The 26,740-nt window shown below is 41.7% G+C and overlaps 1 protein-coding gene across 1 annotated transcript in view; it reads right to left on the minus strand.

The window, feature by feature from the left end:
* Positions 1 to 13,734: 13,734 nt before the first annotated feature.
* The window catches only part of LMO7 (LIM domain 7), a 197,996-nt gene continuing 184,990 nt past the window's right edge, over positions 13,735 to 26,740 (minus strand). The window contains exons 29-33 of the mRNA XM_075061540.1: positions 25,100 to 25,319; positions 23,517 to 23,816; positions 21,886 to 21,994; positions 20,143 to 20,245; positions 13,735 to 14,511 (exon numbers count right to left, since the gene is read on the minus strand). Of these exons, the coding sequence (XP_074917641.1) occupies positions 14,489 to 14,511; positions 20,143 to 20,245; positions 21,886 to 21,994; positions 23,517 to 23,816; positions 25,100 to 25,319 (755 nt within the window). The 3' untranslated portion in view covers positions 13,735 to 14,488. The remainder of the gene's footprint in view (positions 14,512 to 20,142; positions 20,246 to 21,885; positions 21,995 to 23,516; positions 23,817 to 25,099; positions 25,320 to 26,740) is intronic.

The raw sequence follows: 26,740 nt of genomic DNA on the forward strand, positions 1-26,740 counted from the left end.
AAAGAACAGAGAAGTGCAGACACAGATCAGTTAAACTCTCGAGCTTTTTTTTGTCTCATGCAGTTCTCATTCATTGAACTTGGTTGTCAGTGATGCAGCATAAGCTTCTAGTGACGCTACTGAATTTTTTTAATGTAATTCAAAGCATTTATGTATTTTACTCTGCATCAACTCATCAATGGCAAATTTTGAAGCAACATCTGGGAACATCCTCTCTGACACTGAAATCACCGAGTGCCACACGATAGGAAAGTTGAGTGGAGACGATAAAGCCTATCTAACACCAAATTGGGAAGACAGGTGATGCCACAGTTGACATTAGGGAGGAAAATGCTATGGCAGGAACTGTTCATGGGAGAACAGTGGCAGAGGGAAATGGAATCACCAGAAACATACATAACTTCAAATTTCTGTGTGGCTTAGTGTTGTGGCATGACATACTCAGTGGTGAGCTGGAGCCAGTTCCCACCAGTTCACAGAAGAACCAGTTGTTAAATTTAGAAGCCGGTGTAGAATTGGTTGGTAAAAGGGTGGCCTGGCTTCCCCAGGGGGCAATTTAAAGGGCCAGGGCTCCAGCTGCCTCTGCCACCCTGGTCCTTTAAATAGCTGTCAGAGCCCTGCTGCTTCCCCAGGGCTCCGGCAGCTATTTAAAGGACCAGGGCGGTAGAAGCAGGGGAACCATGGGCCCTTTAAATAGACCCCAGAGCCCAGGTACTGGGGGGCTCCAGGAGCTATTTAAAGGGCCGGGGCTCCAGCTGCCTCTGCCGCCCCGGTCCTTTTAATAGCCGCGGGAGCCCCGCCACTTCCCCAGGGCTCCGGCAGCTATTTAAAGAACCAGGGGTGGTAGAAGCAGGGGAGCCCCAGCCCTTTAAATGCCCCCGGAGCCCCGGGCTGCTGCTGCTACCCCGGTGGGGGAGTGGGGAGGAGAAACTTGCAGGTTCTGAGGGAGGCAGTCAGGGGCAGGATGTGGGTTGGGGGGGGGGAAAGACAGGCACGTGGGGCTTGTACTGTACTCACTGCACGGTTCCCTACCAGGTCTTCTGCGGCACTTCTGCAGTGGGTGGGGGGGCGGGGTGTCTTCACTTACTCCGGATGAAGGACTTGCCACCGAAATGCCACTCAAAATCCGGAGCGAGTGAAGACCCCCCCGCTGCCAAAGTGCTGCCAAGGACCTGGTAGGGAACCAGTTCTTAGGATTTTGGGAGCTCATTACTGGACATACTGTTTGAAATAAATGTTGTAAGCAAGACTCCAAGGTGTTGACCTTGATATATCTGAAGCAATGGAACAACTGGACAAAGCTAAGTCATACCTACAGTCTTACCGGTCAGATGTGGGATTTCAAAACGTTCTGAAGAGTGCACAGAAGTTGGCAGAGGAACTTCACACTGAAGCTGTTTTCCTACCCATTCCAGAATACAAGAGTCACCGAAGACATTTTGATTATGAGGCACAGGATAATCCCATAAGAGACCCCAAACAATGATTCAAAGTTGAATTCTTTAACCAGGTGCTAGATTGTGCAATAACAGTCAGTTGAAGAACGTTTCATGTAGCTCAAGGACACAGCAGTATATTTGGGATGGTGTATGATATTCCAAAACTCCTCACTATATCTGAAGACGACCTACACTAGCAACGCAGGGCACTAGAGACAGTGTTGACACAGGATGACATGTGTGATATTGATGAGAGTGATTTAGGTGATGAACTGAAAGCCCTTTCAAGATAAATTTCAGCAGGATCAACTCCAAAGGCTGTTCTGGAATGTATGTGCACAAATAAGACACCCGACCTCTTTCCAGATGCTTTTGTAGCTCTGCACATATCTAACACTTTCTGTAACAGTTGCCAGTGGAGAACGCAGCTTCTCTAAGCTTAAGTTCATAAAAACACATCTATGCTCCAGAATGATACAGGAGAGGCTGGTCAGCCTTGCAACCATCTTAACAGAGCATGAGCTGGCCCAGACTGTGGACTTCCAGGAAGTAGTTCAAATCTTTGCATCAAGAAGGCACAGAAAGCACCACTTTGATTATTCAAACAGATAAAAATGCCAGTGTTTACTATGTAGACAAGAAAAGTTATATTTGCTGTTCAGGCGCTTGAAAGTTAAGTGTTACTTAAAATTGTTGAAGAAGGCATTTTAAGTTTTTAGTTCTCCTTTATTGGGGTAGGTTGCAGAGCAATACCATGAGAGGAGTAGAACAGGAAGATGGCAGAATTAAGACCTTTCAAAGTTTTGGCTCAAGTGCGGAGAGACGGGGGCGTCATTTGAGCTCCCCGCCTCAGGTGCCAAAATGTTGTAGGCCAGCCCTGAGATGGAGCACCACATGCCAGTGCCAGTGTCATGTCTCTTCACAATACACATTCATGTGAGAATCAGAGGCAGCAATTGGCAACATTGTTGAACTTCATGTCCTGCATTGGAATGATAGGCCACCCTTTGTCAGTACTTGCCAAACACATTGTGAGAGAACTGTAATTTTGCAGCAGGCTGATTATTAAAAATGGAATTCAATTCTATCCGACGGAGGTAGATTAACACTGCTGAGCATAGCCCAATCTCTTAGGACCTGCCTACATGGGGAAATTTACCAGCAGAACTATACCAGCATAATTCTGCCAGTACACCTCTACCCCGATATAACGCGATCCAATATAACACGAATTCGGATATAACGCAGTAAAGGAGCGCTCCGTGGGCGCGGGGCTGCGCACACTGACAGATCAAAGCAAGGTCAATATAACGCGGTTTTACCTATAACACGGTAAGATGTTTTGGCTCCCAAGGACAGCATTATATTGGGGTAGAGGTGTATATGCATTTATTGTGATTGTATCTACATAGACTAATGCTTGATTTGACTGTCTAAGACACTTACCCATTCAACAACTGAGGGAAAAGCATTGTGCAAGTCCATGAAGAAACCAGACAGCCCTTGCCAGTTGATAGAGCCTGAAAGTATGTGGCCGACATCTCCTTACTGGCCACAGTGGCAAGGGGGAGGGGGTATCACAAAGGCTCTATTTATAGCCATTAGGAGCCACATCTGATCCTCTACATATGAAGCAACCAATTGAGCTTTACTCAAAGATGGCATTGGAAGGTCAAAACCAGGGAGTGAACTGTTGGATCTTTCATGAGATAAGCATTTGCCACTTTATATGCCCTGATATGAAGGTTCCTTATGGGAATTATCCAAGCAGGATGCCTTGAGGTCACATAGTGGATTAAACATCTCTTTACACTGGGGTAGATGTGGCATGTCATGCGCCTTAAGGAGCAAAAATTCTGCAGGTCTCATGATATCTGAAGGACAATCTTGAACAGAACCAGCAGTGAGGCCAGGTTACTTGGTGTAATGCACAAACACGAAGAGATTCTGCCAGTAAAATTTCGCCATGTAGAGACACCATTAGTTACAATGGATTGGCCAAGTAAGATTTAAATTCTTTGTTTATTTTAACAGCTGCACTCCATGGCTTAGTATCTCTCTAGGAGTCTGGTGATATTATCCACCAATTTGTGATTGGGTCAGTCTCTGGTTTATTGTCCTTCTTTATGTAGTGTCTAAATATTCTCTCCTTTGTTTCCTCGGTAATGTCCTAGATGATGCTTTTAAACTCAATAACTATATACCAACACACACATGCTATGAAAAAGTCTTCAATAATGCCCCCACCCTCCCCTTTGTTTCCAGCCATTGTAATAGATTTTTTTAACATCCTGTTACATCCTTGTCCCAAAATATACCAGTTTATTTCAAAACAAACAGTAATTGTCCAACCTCTCTCCCTCCAACGTTAGCAGAATGGGTGGATACAAGAAGGAACTGATGCTGATGGCATAGAGAATACACTTATAAAGTTTGCAGATGATACCAACACGAGAGGGGTTGCAAACGCTTTAGTGGACAGGATTAGAATTCAAAATGATCTTGACACACTGGAGAAATGGTCTGAAATAAATAGGACCAAATTAAACAAGGACAAAAGTACTAAGGAAGGAATAATCAATTGCACAAATACAAAAAATGGGAAATGACTGCCTAGGAAGGAGTACTGCAGAAAGGGATCTGGGGATTATAGAGGATCTCAAACTAAGTAAGAGTCAACAATATAATACTATTGCAAAAAAAGCAAACATCATTCTGGGATGCATTAGCATGAGTGTTGTAAGCAAGACAAGAGAAGTACACCTCTACCCCAATAGAATGTGACCCGATATAATACGAATTCAGATATAACACGGTAAAGCAGCAGGAGCCCCAGGCCCTTTAAAGCATCACCCAAGCTTCGCTGCTTTACCGCATTATATCCGAATTCGTGTGGAGCCCCAGGCCCTTTAAATAACCGCCGGAGCTCTGGCAGCGGGCCTGGGGCTCCCAACAGCAGCTGGAGCACTGGGCCCTTTAAATCTCCACTGGGGCTCTGGCAGCCAGGCTTGGACAGTGATTTAAAGGGCCCAGTGCTCCAGTCACTGCAGGGAGCCCCGGGCCCTTTAAATCCCCGCCCGAGCCCTGCTGCCAGAGCTCTGGTGGGGATTTAAAGGGCCTGGGGCTCTCCGCAGCGGCTGGAGCACTGGACCCTTTAAATCCCCACCGGGGAAGCCGGTCCAGTGCGGCACGACATACCAGCTCTTGTCGGTACGCTGTACCAGACCAAACCCGATATAATGTGGTCTCACCTATAAGGCGGTGAGATTTTTTGGCTCCCAAGGACAACGTTATATCAGGGTAGAGGTGTCATTCTTCCACTCAAGTGAGCACTAATAAGGCCTTAGCTGGTCTTGTGTGTCCAGTTCTGAGCACCACACTTTGGGAAAGATGTGGACAAATTGCTGTTTTCCTCTGGACTTTCTCCAAAAATGATTGAAGGTCTAGAAAACATGGACTAGGGGAAAAGATTGAAAAAAAATGGGTTTGTTTAGTTTGGAGGAAAGAAGATTGAAGGGGGACATGATAACAGTCTTCAAGTATTTAAAAGATTGTTATAAAGAGTAGGGTAATAAAATGTTCTCCTTAACGACTGAAGACAAGACAAGTAGTAATGAGTTTGTCACTTCAGAGTTATGTCCTGATGAACCTGAACTTCTTCAGAAGACTCAGTCCTGGTGGCCATTACTGGGGAATAGAGGGGAGATTTAAAAGAGTGGGTGGGAAGGGGAAGAAGAATATTAACCTGCCTTTATCCTCCTAGGGAGTCTTCTTTGAGAACATTTGGGAAATGAAAATCAGCCACACTCCTTCATTTTGAGACATACTTATGTCTTAATGAAAAAAATTCAACTAGTCAGCTTTAAAATGTTTGAATCCTTACAAATTCTGAACAAAGGATATTTTAAATGTGGTTTGTTTCACAGATCTTACTAAGATTTAAACTTCAAGCCATGGTGGAAGAAAATGATTTCAGCAGTTTGTTGTGAATGTTTAAAGTTGCCAGTTACATATGTACTTTTAAATATTTCTCACCAGTTTTTAAAACTGATTACATACATTTGAAAAGACCTTTCAGTTTATGTGACTGATTGTTTTAAACATTCAGGACTTTGCAACTACAGAATGCAATTGTCTTCAGATTATTTTGTTTTGCGGATTTCAAATAGACTTAAAATTTAAGTCAGATTTGAAGGAGACCTGTAAGTTTAACATTGCGGAACCAAGCATTTAAAGTCAGCAAGCTGAGATGTAACTCATGAGACACGAGGCCATTCTAAACTCATACCCTTGAAAACTTTACTGTACCACACACTGGTGTGTATTTTATGGAGTGACATGCACAGAGTAGAAGTGACCAGTTTTCCAAATTTCAGTGTAAAAAAAAAAAGTATGTTAGTAAAAAGCTCTATAAGCATATGCAAAAATTAAAATTGATAGTTTTGACATTAATGACTTGCTTATTTATAATCTAGCAGAAAAAAGACAATCGATCCAATGGTTGAAAGCTGATTAACAGACTAGAACACAGTCTAGAAACAAGGGACAATTTTTTAAAGTGGGAGTAATTAACTATTGGAACAATTTACCAAGGGATTCAGTGGATTCTTGATTACTGGCCGTCTTTAAATCAAGACAGGATATCTTTCTAAAAACTACGCTATAGCTCAGGGTTTCTCAAACAGGAGTCGCTGCTTCTGTAGGGAAAGCCCCTGGCGGCCGGACTAGTGTGTTTACCTGCCCCGTCCGCAGATCCACCTGATCGTGGCTCCCACTGGCCGCATATCCCTGCTCTGGGCCAATGGGAGCTGCTGGAAGTTGTGGTAAACACACCGGCCTGGCCTGCCATGGGCTTTCCCTACAGAAGTGGCGACCCGTTTGAGAAATCCTGCTATAGCTTAAACTGAAGTTATGGGTTTGATGCAGAAATTATTGGGTGAGGTTTTTTTGGCTTGTGGTTTGCAAGAGATGAGACTAGATGATTATAATCATGCCATCTACCCTTAAAACAAAAAAAAAACAAAAACTATCACTTTCTGCCCTAGAACCACCAGATAAACTGGAACACTGATAAATGGCACATTTAGTTAACTGCCTGAGAAAAATTTCAGTTCAGTGACTAAACACAGTTGCTATGACATGACTACTTGTGAAAATGCAATTTAAAATGTCTAACTATGTGGTTAGACATATCAGTGTGGCTGATATTTGGGCATTAGTGGGTCCTAGCTTGAGCCTCCTACTTGGCAGTCTGTTACTCCATGAACTCTCTTTTTTCCAGTCTGTTGTGGCTCATAAAAAAGTGTCTACGCATTTCAATATACACATATTTTATAAATTTTTGATGCTTTGTACAATGTTAATTGTTAAAGCACATTCATAACATAAAAGTGAATATGTCATAGCGTAACACATTGGTTGCCTCTAGCAGCTACTTAATTGGCAAGTTTCTTTCCAGTAGGATGTGCCTGTTAAGAGAATTCTTCAGTATTACTAAACTGGGTACCCTACTGATCACTCCAGATTATTCTCCCTTGGACTCTACATCTCTTCATATATTGTTAAAAATGCCACCTCTCTTCCTCAAATAAAAGAACTGTGGAAAAACTCCCACTTCCTTCCAGGCTAAAACAATCTGAGCTCACAGCTGTGTTGGTGCCATAACAGCTTATCCATTAAAAACTGCTAACAACCATAGCTAATCCAGCACAAATAGCTGGCTTAGGACATATTAATTCCTTCAGTCAATCAGTAACGATGTTGAACTTTTCCATTTGGAAACAGCAGAATCTAGCTCTTTTACGTTTTCTAAGTAATGATCCCGGTCAGTTTAAAGATATTCAGAGAACAACTTTTAGCTGGAACTAGTTTAAGATAGATCCTGTTGTTTCAACCTAAAGAGAAATTTCTTCATGGCTCACCTGACAAAGTGACTTCCTTCAAAGAACTATCCTCCTCCTTGTTTTGGCTCTTGTAACTTGCACCAAGTCGAGTCACCAGGTAATAGAGTCTGCTAAGCCTGGCCATCTGTTAGCAGACCCAGCAGTATGGCTACCTACCTCAGTATACATCCATACATTGTAAAGGAGGTACTTTTATTGGGTGTGTGTATATATACACACACATACATACTGTCATAGACCCAGTCCAGTTGGGTACAGCAGAGTAGTCAATGGCAGATATACTGGCCACTGGATAAGCAGTTTTTTGTTCCCTGACTGACCAGAGCAGGGGTTGCTCCAGGCTAATGAGAACACCTGACTCCAATTAACCTGCAAAGAGTCAGGTGAGGATGTTAAGCTACTATGAAAACCTGATTCTAATTAAGGCCCCTCGGATAGTATAAAAGGCCTTACTCCAGTTAGATCCAATGGAGCCAGAGTAGAGGAAGTGCAGCTGAAGGGCTGGGTAGTGAAGATACCCTCAAGCTATTGGAAAGGGAGCCCTAAGGTAAGGGTGAAGAAGGTGTTGAGAGAGAGAAGCCGGAGAGTGTGGGGAGGTGCCCCAGGGAAATGTAACAGCTCTGGCGTGAAAGGTCAACTGCCAACAGCTGCTGCCATTAGGATCCCTGGGTTGGAACCCAGAGTAGAGGGTGGGCCCAGGTTACCCCCAACCCACTACTACAGAAACACCTCTTGGGAGGGGAAGACAGGCCCCTGTCCGGACAGGAGGCTAAACTGTTCTAGAACAAGCCAGTTGGGACAACAGAGACTGTGGGAGTTCTCTCACCAACCTCCTTGCTGGCTTATGATGAAAAGGGCTTAGTAGACTGTATCCCTGGCCCTAGAGAGAGAAGGGTTATGTGGAGGGCCGCAGTGAGCCTCTGAGGCTAGCATAAACCACCTGGAAGTGTGGGACCCACAAGAACAAGGGCGGAGCTCTTCTACAATACATACATACACACATACATAGACACACACTCGCCAGTTAAACTAAAAACATATACAATATTTCAAACTTCTCCACTTGGAGATGATGTTTATTATTAGCTAGAAATACAATGTCACAATAGATTTTTGGAACTGACCATTAGTCAATTTACGCTGACAAATTGTTTTAGGATTATTTTTATCTTTTCATGTCATATTTTACGTAAATACTCCCCAACTGGAGACCATTATCAGGCTCCTCTGACTGTAGATCACAGTTTCAGTGGCAGGATCAACTGCACACTGCAGTTAATGCCTGGCAGAGATACAAGTATAAAGCTGGCGCAGATCTAGAACTGGTGACTCTTCGAGTCATGGTTTCCTCATACTTCAGCAGCAGCAACGGTGGCGGCAGATTTATCTTCTAGGGACACGGGTTTCCAAAAGTCACACTGAGAATTGCCACTGCATGTCAAGTTTCCTCCCTTTCTTCTGCTCCCAGTTGGCAGTTAACCTGGATACAAGCATCATCCTTTGATCTTAACATCCCACATCCACAATACCAACAGGTGGTAAGACTCAAGACTGCGAGAGAGATTGCTGCTCCGTTTACCTGGAAATACTCACTGTACTGGGAGTATAACTGATTGTGGAAACAGATTAAGATACTGACTATGAAGCTGCTACATAAAACTAATTTTTATTCACCACTTATAATAGCTATTTGCAATTCTTCTGCACTGAGATGTCTACACAGTTCCATTCCCTAGACAAAAAGCCATAGATACTATCTCAGTCATTGGAAGATGACATTGGACCGTACTACAAAACAGCAACAGTTTTAATTTGCTCTTCTCCAGGCTGCGATCACTTGGGTTTACTATTCTTCTTGCTGATCTACAGTGTGACCAAGCACTGGTTCCTGTGTAGAATATTAACAGGGAAGTAACATCAGTTTTAATTTCAAAAGGTGATGTTAGGATTCTTCAGCTGATTAAAAACAGGCATTTTTCTTTCATGTCAGTCTCATTTAAACACCGCCATCTTGTGTTTTAGAGTATATCCATTTTGTTAAACTTCAAAATTTGTCTTCCATTCTGCACTGAATCCCCACAGCCTGTACCTTTGTGGTCAAACCTGCACCTGCTGCTTGGAAGAGCAGGATGGAATATTAGCCTCACAAGTCATGGGTAAGGGTGGGTCAGCAATGGCCCAGCAGAGTCCACCACATAAGGGGAAGGGTGGGAAAAAGCACCAGTAGACATGAACAGTCCACTACACCAGGAAGTGTGTGTAGAGAAGCCCTAAAAACAGTCCACTGTCCTGGGAGGTGGGGTCAGTAACATCCCCACAGAGATTTGCACCCAATCTGCAGCCCAAATCACCTTATCACTCCAATTCCCGTTTTTTACTGGATACTGTGATGCTCCTTAAGGGGCTCCTTCTGATCCAGATCCTTCCCGCTCCTACGCCATACCCCAATCAACATCCTGACCCTCTGAAACTGTCCCCCATCCTCTTTCCTGTCCAAACATCTATCTCAATGGGCCTCAGTGATCTTTTTTGCCCAGCCCTCATGATCTCTCCTTTCTCAAATCTTGTGCCTGCTCAGATTCCCTTCCTCTCACCCAATTTTTTCATCCCTTCCTTTTTGCTTTCCTAATCTCTTCTGCTCCCCCTGAGCCTTCTTTCTCCCCAAGAATCCAATTCCTCCTTAAAGAGCTAAATGGAGGGGGTGTATGTGTGGAAAAACAACATAACAGCCATACTGAATCAGACCAAAGGTCCATCTAGCTCAGTATCCTGTCTTCTGACAGTGGCCAAGGCCAGATGCTTCAGAAGGAATGAACAGAACAGATAATCATCAAGTGATTGATCCCCTGTCGCCTATTCCCAGCTTCTGGCAAACAGAGACTAGGAACACCATCCCTGCCCATCCTGGCTAATATCCATTGATGGACCTATCTTCCATGAATTTATCTAGTTCTTTTTTGAACCTTGTTATAGTCTTGGCCTTCACAACATCCTCTGGCAAAGAGTTTCACAGGTTGACTGTGCATTGTATGAAGAAATACTTCCTTGTGTTGGTTTTAAACCTGCTGCCTATTAACACAAAGAATTGGGGTCACCAAATTAAATTATGAGAAGTAAATAACACTTCCTTATTTACTTTCTCCATAAGTCATGATTTTATAGACCTCAATCATATCCCCCCTTAGTTGTCTCTTTTCCAAGCTGAAAAGTCCCAGTCTTATTAATTTCTCCTCTCATGGAAGCTGTTCCATACACCTAATCATTTTTGCTGCCCTTTTCTGAACCTTTTCCAATTCCAATATTGCCTTTTGAGATGGGGCAACCACATCTGCATGCAGCACTCAAGATGTGGGTGTACCATGTATTTATATAGGGGCAATATTATATTGAAGGGAAATAGTCCAACAGGTGAAGTGAAATCTGAAGCTCCTGGGTGAGCTGTGTGCGGTGCAGAGGATTTCTGCTCATGCACTCAACACAGTATGAAGAGAGCCACCCAACAGCAGTTGCAGAAGAAGCAGCATCTGGAACAGATATCAAACTTTGATGCTGGCTAGAAGGACAGGCTGTGACAACTTGTTCAGGCCTAGGTACTAGGGGCAGAATTACAATCAAGGCCCTAAACAGAGCCTATTGTGCCCAGTGGTTAACCTGATCCTCTCTGATCTCTTTCCCTTCAAGTAAAGTAGAGTGGAAAAAATGCAAAATGACTAAAGATTTTTATATGAGATGCTGTTCAGTAAAATTTGATGGCGCTACCATTTAATTTATGCAAAGACTTTTTCCATTAGTTCATGGATTCAGACTTTAAGGTCAGAAGGGATCTGCTGCTTATTGCAGGCAACAGAACCTCACCCACCCACTCCTGTAATAGACCCCTAACTCTGGCTGAGTTACTGAAGTCCTCAAATCATGGTTTAAAGACTTCAAGTTACAGAGAATCCACTATTTACTCCAGTTTAAACCTGCAAGAGACCCATGCCACAGAGCAAGGCAAAAAAGACCCAGGGTCTCTGCCAATCTGACAGGAAAATTCCTTCCTGACCCCAAACATGCAATCAGTTGTACAGTGAGCATTTTGGCAAGACCCATCAGCCAGACACCTGGAAAAGAATTCTCTGTAGAGCCCTCCCCATCCAGTGTCCCATCACCAGTCATTGAGGATATTTGCTACTAGCAATCACAGATTGCCCACAATGATACGTAGCCGGTCTCATCATACCATCCCCTTCATAAAATTATCAAGCTCAGTATTAAAGCCAAATAGTGTTTTTTTTTGCCCCCTGGGATGGCTGTTCCAGAACTTCACTCCTCTGATGATCAGAAATCATTTAATATCAAGCCTAAACTTGTTGATGATCAGTTTATATCCATTTGTTCTTGTGTCAACATTGATACTTAAATTTAAATAACTTCTCCCTCCCTGATATTTATCTCTCCGATATATTTAGAGAGCACAATCATACTTCCCCTCAGTCTCATTTGCTCGGCTAGATTAACTGTTTCTTGTCAAATTTAGAGAGACTTCAAGTAAGAAATGCATGTAGATAATCCAAGTTTTGGCTGGAGGCATTAGCTTCCACTTTCTTTCCTAGAAAAGGAACATTTAATTATAGAGATGGTTCCTCAACCCATTCACAGACGTAGAAGATTTTAGCAATGGCAAAGATCTAATTTTGCAGAATCTGAAATGCCATACTATAAAAGAAAGTCAGATGATAAATTCAGTTGCCTGAGTTTCAAATGTGTCTAGTGTGGAGAACAGAAGTGGCCACATAGTGCATAAATTTTAACTGCTCTCTTCTGGAGTTCTTGTTGCTCATCTACAGTATGACAAATTACTTCTTATTGCAATGAGACCCACATTTACTGGTCAGTACGATAAAGAGCTTTAGCATGCACTAGCCTTGTCATCCCTGTTTCCTTGAAAGCACTTACGTTGTATACCAAATGTATGAAGTCAAAGTCAATAGGTCCATAAGGACAGCAGAACAGGCAATTTATAAGCTTCAGTGTGGTCAGGTATTTCTAAAGGAAACCTTTTATTAAACAATACATAGTAAGATTTGTAGGCAATTATCTGGGTCAAGAATCAAACAGAAGTTGAGGAGAAAGTTCAGTGAAGCCAGGACCAGCTCCAGGCCCCAGCGCGCCAAGCGCCTGCTTGGGGCGGCATGCCGCTGGGGGTGCTCTGCCGGTTGCCGGGAGGGCGGCAGGCGGCTTCGGTGGACCTCCCACAGGCTGGTCCCGCGGCTCCAGTGGACCTCCCGCAGGCGTGCCTGTGGAGGGTCCACTGGTCCCGCAGCTATGGTGGACCTTCCACAGACGTGCCTGCGGATGTTCCACCGGAGCCGCGGGATCAGTGGACCCTCCGCAGGGACGCCTGTGGCAGGTCCACCGGAGCTGCAGGACCAGTGAGCAGCAGAGTGCCCCCCGCGGCGTGCAGCCGTGCTTGGGGCGGCGAAATGGCTAGAGCCGGCCCTGAGTGAAGCTAGAATGTTGGTGAAAAAAGATAAAAAGATAAACAGCACTTGATAAAATGGAGGAAAATTACTGCCTAGATTTGTGCTCAGTTTAAGAAAAGGTGACATCTCCTTTATTGAAGGATCCCTCCCCTGCTTCCTTCTGCTGCAGCCTCTCTCTCTACACCACCCTCACCCTCTCCTTATCCTAGCTAAGTTCAGAGCCCATTCAGATGAAGAAACATTTTGGGGGCTTTGACATGGGATTTGGTGCCCCTTGATGTGGTACTACCCAAGACTTGAGTCTGTGCCTCCCCCCCACCACTCTTTTTTTGAGGCAACCCACCAAATGGTCAAAAAAACTGTGAGCCAAATCCTACGTATTGTTGCACGTGCCAAGGACTGTGCAGTATGACTGGTAACTATTATTTTTCTACCACTTTGGGTCATTGACAACAAAAAAAGAATGTTGAGAACCACTGTCCACAATTGCATAGTACACATCCCACCAGAGTTCTCTAATGCAGCAGCAGCAATTTAGTGAAGTTCAGGAACCCTCTCTGAAGAGCCTGGTGGCCCCAACAAAACTTTTCAGCTAAGCTTCCAACTATCCTTATTAACTAGCACATGTTATGCAACACACACATTCAGTCAGGTCACTTTTACTAAGATTTGAAAAGAAAAAACAAATGGAGCTTGACAGGGGAAAACAGGCTACTACATTTAAATCTGGAGTGAGTGAAACAGCATATAGCAAGAAGTGAGCCACTGGTGGCTCTGTGCCTGCATGGTGGCATTGTAAATATTAAACAAGAAATGTTTTACCAAAACAAAAATTCATACACTCATTTATTGTTCAGCAAATTCACCCTATGCACCATTCATGGCCCTGGATATTTTGACAGGCAGGAAAGAGAAGGAAATACCTAATAAATGCAGCATCAGAACATTTATTTACAAATATACTGGAATTCAACAAAAAATTCTCCACTTTCTGGATTAACTTGTTTGAGGGGAAAATGATAGTTATATTTTTCAATAATAAAGAAGAGAGAAACCCCTTTCCTCCAAACTGGTTCCATTGTTCTTATGGAAAACTTTATGCCATCACCACTGAGCAAGCAAACAGACTATACTTTGTATTTTATTTTCAAAAAGCAAATAGTAAACAGTTTTAGAAACCAGAATACAGAAAGCAAACATTTTGGTGTACATTTTAATGCAGCTTCATATTATTCTAGAGAATTCACTTCGTAGCATATGTCAAAAATAAAGACAGCAATTACAAATACATATTTATATTAACTATTTCAATAGTGCTCATTTAAGAACATAAACAAAATACCCTCTTCATATACCATTTGAAACTCTGCTAGTTGATTATCAGCCTCAAAGATGTTTTGAAGTTATTACTGATAAATGTTTGTTCTCCCTTGTGCTTTTTAGTATATTGAACTCAAAAAGTGAATGTGTTCCCCCCCTACCCCAAGAGATTTCCTTCTTGTGATTACATTCTCATAAATAACTAAAGTTGAATGAAAGATACAATGCATCTTCTACATAATCTAGACAGGCAAAAAAGTTACCCTTAAAAAACACAAACAAAATACATATTTATAAATCTACATCACCAGCAACCACCTCCTCTTCTATCTGCAACAATGGTTTCATATTTATGGTTGCTTCACATGGCGGTTGGCTGTCCAGCTGTTGGAGAAATAGAAAAAAGTTTTAATTAAGGAAGAGTTTATTGGAGTGTTTTAGTAAATGTAAGATATTGAGTTAAAAAATGTCTGTCAAAATAATATCATTAATCAATATCTGTTTGCAGTTCCTTTTACATCTAAATACAAGATAGAATCAATATGCAAACTATAATCAACAACAACACTGGTTATACTGTGATAGTAAATCTAAATTCCCATTTAAAACAAATGGATTTTCAATGGTGTATACAATCCACCCAAAAATATCATTTTAAAACTTGTTCTCAGTCAAAAATATTGGGGGGGAGGGGTGTCAGGGTCAGGTTTTTATTTTTTGTCAAATAAATGTTTGCTAGATAGCTAAGCCCTTAATAATCACAAATCTTTTCAATTAACATTTAAAAAGTATCCATCCAATACTCTGCTGCTTTTGCAATATTAAAAAAATATTACAAGTAAATATATTGTACAAAGTTGTTTATTTTACATGTCACTATCATAATAATCCTACAATTTACCATTCCAAGGTTCTTAACCAACCTTTTACCCAAACATATAAGGAAGAAAATGGGCCATTTGTACAGTATGTCTGGAAGTTTCACAAATTACAGGTTGTTACTATCATAAGCATAAATCCCAATTCTGAACCTTAGCGTCCAAAATGTGGGTGCCTAGCATAAATCCTCTAAGCTTAATTACCCGCTTAGATCTGATAGCACTGCCACCAGACAGGAATTACAGTGCCTGTCTCATGCTGGTCTCCCCAGACCTTCCCTGGGGGACCCCAAGACTCAGATGCCCTGAGTCTACAACAAAGGGAAATAACCCCCTCCCCTTGTCTCTTCTTTTTTTCCTCCCCAGCTTCTCCTCCCTGGATGGCCCTAGGGGATACTGTTTCAAGTCCTTGAAACACAAACCCAGAGAGATCAAGTGTCTCTCCCCCTCATCCAGAGGCTATGCAGATTCAAACCTAGTCAATCTAACACAAAGAGATTTCTCCCTCCCTTCGTTCCTTAGCCTTAACCAGAGAAAAACTCAAACAGGTTTTAAAAAGAAAGCTTTATATAAAAAAAAGGGGAAAAGACATAAAAATGATTATTATCAAAGGTTGACAATATAACAGGGTCAATGATTAAAAAGAAAAAATGAATAAACAGCCATTCAAAAGAATATTACACCATATAAAACATTCAGCAACTACACACACTATGAGGTAAAATACAAAAAAAAAGAAAATAAGGAACTATAAACGTGATCTTTCTAGAGCTTTGAGAGCACATTAAAGCAAGACTTAGGCAAACAGAGATTTAGCAGAGACGTTGAAAGAGAGAAAGATTACACTCTCAAAGCCGAGAAGAAGCAGCAAACCAGAGAAGACAGACAAAAGGAACGACAAGCACCACCAAAATTTCACCTCCCTAAGAAACTATTAAGGAAAAATACAGGATTTTCGCTGAATTGGTATACCTCTGGGGGCAAGAAAATGAGAAGTGTGTGTTTACCCTTAATTTAAACATAATTTAAGAAAAGAAGGAAAACATAGTAAACCTATAGACGAGTCACTGGGTGGCTTTTGATACGGACCACCTTGTTATTGTTAGAGATCAAACCTTCACGCAACACTTGAGGTGTGCGCACGAACACACATTCCATGGCGAAACAGTGTAATTTTACTGATAGATCAGAACTACTAAAACTATTAAAGTAGCGAGCAGATATCAGCATATAAAAAAGGGTCAAAATGTCTACCTATTACAGTAATATAAGTATATTAAGTAAAGGTACACACCGATATACTACATCCCAAGTATCACACCTTGACAGAAGAGACTCCATCTGTATTCTAGAGCTCCGATCACCAGCGCCATTGTGAGCAATGGCATTACAACGCTCTTACTGTAACGTTATCATTAAACAAGGACTCCTGATAATAATGTGTTTGAGAAGTCCTAACACCTATAAAAAATCTTCGGAAGAGAGCTAACCCATATGGAGAGACAGTTTCTTGAGTTGTTCCCCATTAATGCAGTTGAAGAGACACATTGAAGACGCAGCATGGGCAGATATACTGAGAAGCTGAGCAATAGCCTGGCACGCCCCAGAGATTCGGTGAGGGAGGTTAGCTTTAGACAGGGCGTGAACACAATGGTGTAAGCATTCCTTTTCACTGGACTATGACAGAACTTCCCTCAACGCGACAGACGAGACAGCAGCGGAAGGATGCACTTCCAGGAGAAGCTAACGACCGAGCTGGCAACTATATTACTAGGCTCAGGTCGAAGGCGGATCTTGTTCGTGCATACGGACTGCTAGGAGCGACCTATACACCAGAGTGCGAGCGTAGAGGCAGATATCACCAGAAGATAAGTTCACGAGAATCAAGTTGACTTGCTGAAGCGTCACTAAAACCAGCGAGCGAGGGAGGTTACACTGGGTTCTCGATCGAAAATCTCTAGGTCACGCTCAATCGGTAACGGCACCCATCTCCACGGCAAACAGGAGAGCTCGAATGCATCTGTGTGTATATGGCCACACGGTCAAGAGTCGCCAGTGGACCGCATTAAGGGACGACGGCGAGCGCGATCTTAAACTCGCGGAAACATGCCTTAAGTCGGTGGAGTTACACACATCCTTGACTACTCCGCCCAGCTCGGCGGGATAAGCTGCTAATGGACATAGCCCCTATAGCCACAGCGTTCAGTCAGCGAGGCTGTCTATCTCAGAGTGCGGAGGTCATGCGGCGTGTAAGTTCTGTTACAGGGTTTCCATCTGAAATGCGCACTATAGTCGACTACTATAACAGGGGAGGGAAGAGAAAGGTCAGCTAAGGAAGGATTGGACCTGTGTTCTTGACTTTGGACACGGCCACTTTTGATAGCATCCCACCTTGGCCTGTAGGGGGTTTATGGTTCCTCGACCCATCTTGATGTTCCAGGTAAGTCACTTGTTTTGGCCGATTTGACTTTTTGGCCTTACAGTTAGTCCTGCCTGCCTGATGCGCTAAGACCTTTCCAGGGTGTACTAGGTGTTCAGGCCAGGAGTCTGAAAAATGGCCACATCATTGAGGTAGGCAACTGCATATTCTCCCAGTCCGCTATAGACCATCTACCAGCCTTGGAAGGTGCGGTGTCCATTTCGCAGCCCGAAAGGACGTACATTAAATTCATACACCCTGCATGGTGACGAATGCTGACCTTTCCTTGGCAGGTTCATCTAAATTCCATTTAAAACCTGGCAGGTTCATTACTGCGGTACTTGCCAGTACACTGTGTAAGTCTATATAGAGATGAACTGGGCATGTGGCGTGGCATTGGATAGTTGTCTGGACGAGTTAACCGCATTTAGCTTACAGTATTCCACGCAAAAGCGTATTTCCCCATCTGGTTGGGTACCAGACCACTGGAGATGCCCATGCACTGGTAGATGAGCGTATTCAACCCATCTGTAGCATGTCTGGATCTCCCGTTCTATAGCGAGCTTGGCGTAAGGAGACACCGGATAGGGTGGTGTTCTAATATAGTGAGCATTACCTGTGTCAATGGAGTGGTATGCCTGTTCAGTGCGTCCTGGGGTGGCTGAGAACAATGGGGCAAAGCTGGTGCACAGCTCCGTGATTTCTTAGCTATCTGTTTATGACAGTTACAGACCAAAAAGGACGGAAGAGACTAATCAATTCCAGAGTCAATGCCCTTTTATAGAGAGTGCACTATAAACAGCACTCTCATGTCTACAATAGGATGAGGTCTAGCTCAAGTGCCTCCACTGATCACAACTGCTGTAACAACATCCTGTGGGAAAGGCAGCTTCTCAGGTATCCAGGTTCAGAGAACTGGACTTATTATCTTAAAATTAAGAGTACACGTGGATGCAAATTGGTCTCTGTTGCAGATCCAGGAGCACTGGCACTCTATGCATAATATTTCTCTTAAGTAATCACACAGTCACATGTGTTATTCATTTCATTCCACTGATGGGGTGAAAAGCGGTGAAGATATAGAGCCCTCTCCTCTGACTTACCCTTTCAGTGGCTTAACATACACACTGAACTGGGTAACAAGTTAGAATCCTACAGTAAACCTACATGAGAGCTCCCTTGCTCCAAACTACCCTCCAGGTCTTTAAGAAGGGTGAAGAGGAGACCCACTCCAGAGTAATTCTGTCCGGGGATGGCTACATGTCACCACAGCTTTGAGGACCAGAATACTACAGGTAGATCTCAGATTTAAAAATTAGCAGGGGCACTTCATCCTCATCCACAGCAGCAAATTTTCCATCACCACTCAAATACTGGCTAGCTATAGTCTGGAATCCACAGATTTTCTTAATGCCAGTGTTATATCAGTTAACAGCAATTTTCCCCAAAGAGGAGAAGTGATCAAATATAAGTCAGCAAGAGCAAATGTGACAAGAAATGGTTTCTTTAGCAGAAGCATCACAATTGTTTTTCAAAAACACATACAAAAAACCCTCCAATCTGGAAACAAAGGAACCAGCACTTTCCCCTTCCTCTTGCTGAACCTCCCCCATCCAGAAAAGACCTGTGGGTTCAGCTCACAACTTGTAGCCCAGGATATCCCCATTGCTTTCCAAACCTCAGTAAGCCATACAGGCCAAAATTTAAATGGAAAAGCTGGAGTGCTTGTCTCTCTATCATTCATTCTTAGAAACTCTGACACCCCTCTCAAAATTATTAATTTAAAGAAGCTTAGGTTTGTCACATAAAAGTAGTGATATAGGAAGCTCTGGGTAGAGAACTCTCCTCAGAATTAAGGAGTTGTCTAGCACTTTATGCAGCAGCAAAGAGAAAAATGTTTTTTATTCAAAGCACCAGCACCAAGGTCATTAAGTTAGAATTTTTGTAAATGGGAATAAAGAAAAAATTCTATACTGCATCCTTTAATTAAAACCTGCAAGTAAATCAATCCACTGCTGATCTAATCCTCCCAAATTAATAACCAATCATGAGGCTATAATTCAAAAGAGTAGCTTTGGAGATAGTAACCACATCCTATAATTAGGATAAACCTAGGATTTTCCTAGTATGTGCATAGATCTGTTTTATAAGTAGATGCAATTTTGCAACATGACTGATTTTTTATTTAGTGTACAGCAATGACTTTAAAGGTATACCCACTTTGCAACCAAAAGGTGTTTTTTGAGCACATTGCAGTCACAATAGCAGTGAAGCCACAGAAGCAAGGGCTGCAGTATGGGCTGTACACCCCATCCAGGACCACCCAAGTGGCTAGTCTGTGATTCTGTGGCTTCACTGCTATTGTTAGTCAAGCTAGCTAGATCAAAGCTAGCTCAGCTACGTCTACACATGCTGCAGTCACACTTCTGATTGCAGGGTAGCCATACCCTAAGGGGCCACTTTCCCAGATTTGTAAAGAATGAAGCAAATCTATAATAACGGGGTGGTAAATCATTGCACAGTATGTTAAGGAAGTGGAGAGTACAACCCACAAAGAGAAACAGAAATGAAACCTTTATGAATCAATTCACTAATATACCAAGTTAGCACTAAACACAAGAGTCTTTGTTAAGTACAGCAGTAGGCAGACTCTGGCAGCCCCAGAGCAAGAGTAGAAAATAAAGTTTTCACACACTTATTATAGTTTGGTCTCCTTACTTTTAAATCTGACATAGCAGTCGTTGCAGAAGAGTTCATTGTTTCGGATCCTGACTTCAGCTCCTGAGTGTGAGCCTCCAAGGTCACGTGCACAAGCTGCGCACTGTATTAAACACCAATAATTAGCAACTTGTTACAAACAGTGGGAGACAACATATTGAGAAGCAGCTTATAGTAAAAAACAGTGAAGCTTGAAGCATAAACCCAAATTACCAAAAGCAAACATATGATTTGCAGATTAAAATGCAGCCAACTAGGGGAGACCATTTAAAGGTGATGACTAGCAAACTAATAGAGATGCACATTCTAAACATATAAAAAAGAAATGATTCAGAGATTAGCTCATGAAATCTTGTTTAAGCTTCAATTTCTCTGACACAAAATTTAAAAAATGGCACAATATGAAATAACTTGTTGTTGAAACGGCAACAGCAATTTTGGCACAGAACATTCGTGTGTGCCACTTGCAGATTCCATGCAACACTATCTGCTTTTCATTCTGCTACCTTGATTTTCAAGACAGGAAGCATTTATGCCCAATTATTCTAAGTGTGTATGCACAATTTAAAAGAATTCTTGGGAGCTTCAGATTCCTTCATTTTGCCAAAACAGAATTCTTGCCACCCTTTCTTATGCTAATATTAAAATGCTTAAGCATAGTGGGTGAACAATGCATTGCTATAGCAGGAACTAAGCAATAGCTCTTGAATCTCCAAGTAGACAGAGGCGACATATGCACATATAAACCTCATGGTATCTGGATGGATTGTCTTTGTATCACCGTTCATAGTATGTGCATGCTGGATTTAGAAAATAAAATGAACACTACAGAACAAGGGGGTTAAGGTTTTGTAGCCTCTGTGAAAAATGCTAAAGTGAGATGGCATCTAGCAAAGATATCAGGAGATAAAAAGTTTCTAGAATTAAGATATATTCATTCAGTTGTTCGACAGGCCCTTACACACATTCATAAAAGCCCTTATATAACATCTAAAACAATAAATTCAACTGCACTACTTTGTTCAATGGTGCACTAATCCTAAAACAATTGCCTTTGGGAGAGATCATAATTCCTCCTACATGCCAGCGCAAAAGAGTAATTTCTCTGTGCTGACTACCCATGTAGCAGAAAATAACATGAAGGAAAGGCAGCAGAGAGCTGCTTGTGTGGATTACTATTCTTCCTTCTATGCAGAAGTAGGTGGAGCCTTGGCTCCTTCCCCTACAACATGCCACCCAACTCAGCTGGCACAGATCACTTCTTCTCTTCAGCCTGGGGGGAACCAATGACCAGACACACAAGTTTTATCTAGTTTCTCATCTATTCCTGGAGCAGTGCATTTGTGTGTTGTTCCTCACTAAGGGGTTTATGGCAAAGTGGCAAGATTTTCAGAAGTGACCAGTGATTTTAGCAGACTCAATTTTTGGGTGTCCAACTTGACACACCATAAAGTAGCCTGATTTTCAGAGGGCAGGTGGCTTAGCATTTTCTGAAAATGCTTTTTTTTAAGAAGTGAAAATTGGAGTGTAAATGTTAAAACTTTAATAACAATCCAAGGAGTAGTATTAAGGTGAATGCTTAATGCCTGTGGATAGGACTGTTGCATGGATATATGCATGTAGCACACAACATGAGTGGAGCTAGTAGCATTTGATTAGTAGAGCCTTTACAACCAGAACTCCAAGTAGCCATGCGTGCTTCAAGTTAGTTCCCGTTCTTCACCGTGTTTCTCCAGCTCTCACCTTAAAACAACGTAAATGATAACAAAGACCAAGAGATTCGATGATCATGGCTGCTCCTTTGCCCAGAACGTTATTACAGTATGAACATATTTTCTTCCCACTGACTGACCTAGATACAGAACAAGAATGTGGCTCAAGTCCTCAAAACCACTTGAAAAGGTTTAAAATACAGATGAAAGTGATCAAGAACATGATGTCATGAGAGAAAGCACTGAAAGAGAGGACTATGTGCTGCAGTTATGAATGGAAAATTAGGTTATTGGGGGAAAAACATCAAAATTAATATTATGTAATTAAATCTGTAAGCTATAAAAATCTAAAATTTAAATGAGAAAAAATATACAGAAACAGACAAAACAGAAGTGAACATAAGATTTTATGTTGCATTCTTGCACACTATTTTATCATGTTAAATGCTAGTTGAAGAGGAATCAAAAACAGATATTTCTAAGCTTGGAAACTAGTGACACAGTTTTTGTTCTCCTGTCTCATTTCTTATCTGAAAGAAAGTATTATTAGGGGTACACTTTACTGAAACCTTTGCCAAGTACCACCCTCTGTAGCTTGTTAGATAACTGAAGTCTGGTTCTGGACATACATTATATTAACTCCTTTGAACATGTGCCTTATAGAGGTCAATTTCCATGGGCCAACCAGATTATCTGAAATCTAAAAATGGAAGAGAACAAAAGAAGCAGCCATTTTTAAAAGGGTCATTTTCTTACACTATTAAAAAAAAAATTAAGTAGTCTAGCTTTTAAAAAAATTCATCAATTTGTCAGCATGTTCATGAACACTAGAGCTAGGAAGGGTGAAGGAATGCTTTTGGAATGGTCTCATTATACCTATTGCATGTAACTGTGCGTGCATGAGTTTCCAAAATCTTATATACACGTTTAAAAAAAGTTTTAAAAACATGAGAGAGCATGGTTATCTTCACTCCAAAATGAACTTTAAGTACTTCCTTTTCTGGATTAAAATTTAAAAGAAATGACCTATCCTACAATTACCCAGGATCACTAGCCATGAACATTTCTGAGAGTTCCCTGAGACGATGTTGACCGCATGTTAGCGAGAGAGATGTGGTCAATAAAATGTGAGTCTTAAAATGTTATGTATTTATTTTTTAAACAGAAGATTCTTGCAAAACCAATAAATGTCAGAAGTGATTTCTGGAAAGTACAAGGAGACTTTTCATCATTTTTGTAACCCATAAATAATTTTGAGTTGAGTGACTAAAGATGTATTGCTTCATCTTCTCTTTACCAGTAGCAACAAAACCCTGGAAAATTTTCTGAAGAGCTATGAGAAACATGAAAGTGATAACACTGTCCTTCTATGGTGCCTTTCAGCTAGATAACTCAAGGCACTTTTCAAATATTAAGTTTTACAACACTCCAATGTGGAATATTATACAATATAATATAATTAAACAACATAATTATACTGTTTCACACACAATCAGACTCCAGTACTAAGAGATCAAGTAGCTTGTTTAAGATCAAAGCCAGCCAGTGGCAAAGCTTGTAAAAGACTCATTAGTTCCAACTCCTCTGCTGCAACTACTATATGAGAGTGTCCACAGTTCAGCAGGCAATTTACAAATTTTCAACAGATGGGCAACTACTTACTTGTTCCGCTGCTGGGCTCCTGATTGGGAAGCAGAGGTAGGAGACTGAGCACGCGGTACAGAAGAAGGTGCTGAGGGGAAAGTGTGGGAAGAAGTGGCTGATCTTCCAGAGCTGGCTGAAGGAGGTGCTACACTGGAGGAGGGGGTACGCATGTAAGCTCGGTTCGAAGTAGACACTAGTGGAACAGCAGAGCGACCAAAATCTTGACCAGATGATGTGGAAAAGGAAGATTGATTCGTCCAAGGTGAATGTCTCCATGAACTTGTTCTTGCAGAATCAAGATTATCTAACGATTCACCTCTGAAATGTATAATTGTTATGTGCAGAATATTACTGCCCAGAAACGTATCTTCTTATGAACTAACCCAGGGGTTGGCAACCTTTCATAAGTGGTGTGCCGAGTCTTCATTTATTCACCTAATTTAAGGATTTGCGTGCCAGTAATACATTTTAAAGTTTTTAGAAGGTCTCTTTCTGTAAGTCTATAATATATAACTAAACTATTCTTGTATGTAAAGTAAATAAGATTTTTTAAATGTTTAAGAAGTTTCATTTAAATTTAAAATAAAATGCAGAGCCCGCCGGACCGGAGGCAGTGTAAGTGCAACTGAAAATCAGCTCGCGTGCCATAGGTTGCCTACCCCTGAACTAACCCTTTATCATGCTTTGATTTTACAAAAAGGAAATATTTAAGTTTTCACTTTACACGGGGTATCAAAATATTCACCATATCTATTTTAAAGGTTGATTTTCTAAGCATAATTATTTTTTATAACCTGAAGAATATTTTATTATATTCCTTTATTAAAAATATTTGAAGTGGCAAACTATTTATCATAACTGGATATCACTAGCCTTAGGGGGAAAAAATGACCAAAGAAGGTAAGGGTAAAGCACTAAAGATAACAGCAAATACACTTCATTACAGCTTTATCAGAGTGAACGAAATCAAATTGTTTTTATTTAGTAATGACACCAGACAGTGGTGGTGTTTGTATTTTTCTTTAAGGGATACCAGTTCTAAAATAGATGAATCCCTCCCCTCATTAGATAGTCACATTGTTCAGAAACCACCTGTTGGCAAAACTATAACCTCATAACTGATATCTTACTGTTTCCTATGTGACAAACCCAACGTTTAGACTCTACACAAGCAACATACACAGAAATTCTGAACTTTCCTACAAGATATTTGTGTGTGTTAGAAATTACTGAAAATTACTCTTCAGAACCTATATTTAAGCTTTATTTCACAACAAATTAAATTACCAAGGTTCTCAAATAGATGTGCAAATAACAAGGCACATTAATCATTAATTCACATTACTGGTACCTCAAAGGAGAAATAAGCAAATGAGGAAGTATTTACAGTCCATACAACAACACCTTTATACTCCGTACTTGCAAATATTTGATCTCAGCTGTAACACAAGCAAGTTTTACCCCACTATGCTGTGACTCAAATGAGCTCAAAATCTTTACTGGTTCTACAATCTGTGCCGCAAAGCAACACTCGAATGCCCCAAAACTAAATATTTATCTAGAGGCAAAGTTCAGTTTACAATTTTCAAAAAGAGTCCTACCTCTTCATTGTATTCTTCTGTAGATTAACAGGGTCCTTATGCACACTAGAACTACGCTGTCTAATCCAGCTGTTGTCAGTATGTAGTGATGTTTTTTTCCTCATTTCCTGGAGGATATGTTGTCTCTCTATTTCTGCTGAAGATGGGGCACGCTCTTTCTGAGACCCCTTCTGTGAATCACTGACATTCCAGGACCTTTCCAAATATTTGGTGTTTGTACCTAATTTGAAAAATACATACATCTGTCAAGTTTGAGGGAGATAAAACATAAAAGATAAAATTAAAAAGCAAATCGTTAAACTAGCATTGCCATATCTGAAGCAACATATGCACCTTTGTGTTGTTAATATTTGACGAAGTATAATTTCACCATTTTAGTATTGATTGCCATTACAAAAGCAAATATTATCAGCCAACATGCACATTAGAAGCATTAAAGACAAAAAGGGAAATATCCAGTGTCAAGCCAGCAGTGAACTATCGAATATCCAAGTTAAAGCACAGAAGCAAGCATCAAGTAGTCTGTACTTCTAGGATATAGTGCAAGAATAGGGTAGGTGTTATTTTGCCCTTCCTCCCCTGTCCCACAACATAAATATCCCTAGGCCACGTCTACACTACGGGATAATATCGAATTAGCTAAAATTGGTTTTATAAAACTGATGATATAAATTCGATTTCATGCGGCCACACCAGGCACAGTTATTTGGCCTTGTGCGTCCATGGTCCGAGGCTAACCGTCGATTTCTGAAGCGTTGCATTGGAGTAGCTCTTCCGTAGCTATCCCATAGTTCCCCAGGTCCCACCGCCCCCCCTTGGAATTCGGAAAGTGTTGAATCATTGATTTGTCGCACGTGTTCGTGGTGTAAATTTCATTCAGACTTCCTCTCCGCGGGAAAAACACAGCTGATCAATCCTTCCAGGCTGTTTTTCCCTGATTGCCCTGGCAGACGCCATAGCAACGCAACCATTGGAGCCCGGTTCATGTTTTTTTTCCTCGCGGCCGTATGTTTGTACTAGATGCGCGGACAGACGAGGCGATACCCCATGTCTACACAGCACGATTCTACGGTGCCTTTGCCAATGATAGCTAGAGATGGTTAACCGGTCCATTCTGTACCGGCTACATGGCCGGAGAAACTGGCAATGAGACTACGGTGTTAATCTCTCCCCTCTGTACTTGTCCGCTGACATCGATGATGCCCTGGCTGAAATCGCGCTGGGCTGGGCGCAACGCAAATCAAGAATTGGGATTGACCTCACTGGTGACTGAGTCATCCCCCTCCCTTATGGTTTCTAAAAGAGAGTCATCCCTCAGCAGTAAAAACTTCCAAGAGTCAGAAACAGCTTTTTGCTAAACTACCATCACTGTGGGATGGGGTGCTTGCTGCTGGCTTCCGGGCTACGTCTTTCAAACTGGGTTACCTTCGTCTAAAGTGGGCTTAGCTAAGTCCTCATTACTAAACCTCCAACCCATCCAGTTCCGTTCAGTGAACCAGGAAATCCTGGGGCTAGGAGGTAGAATGTTTTACTGTTTTTTTACTGGTGTCATTTTTCTGCCTTATCGCAATAAAGCGGGCAAGTGTATTAGAGGACCAAGTTTATCAGAGCACGCGTTGCTTTCAGCGTCGCTCCCAGTAA

The sequence above is a fragment of the Chelonoidis abingdonii genome, chromosome 1 (genome assembly GCF_003597395.2).
Source record: "Chelonoidis abingdonii isolate Lonesome George chromosome 1, CheloAbing_2.0, whole genome shotgun sequence".
Lineage (NCBI taxonomy): Eukaryota > Metazoa > Chordata > Testudines > Testudinidae > Chelonoidis > Chelonoidis abingdonii.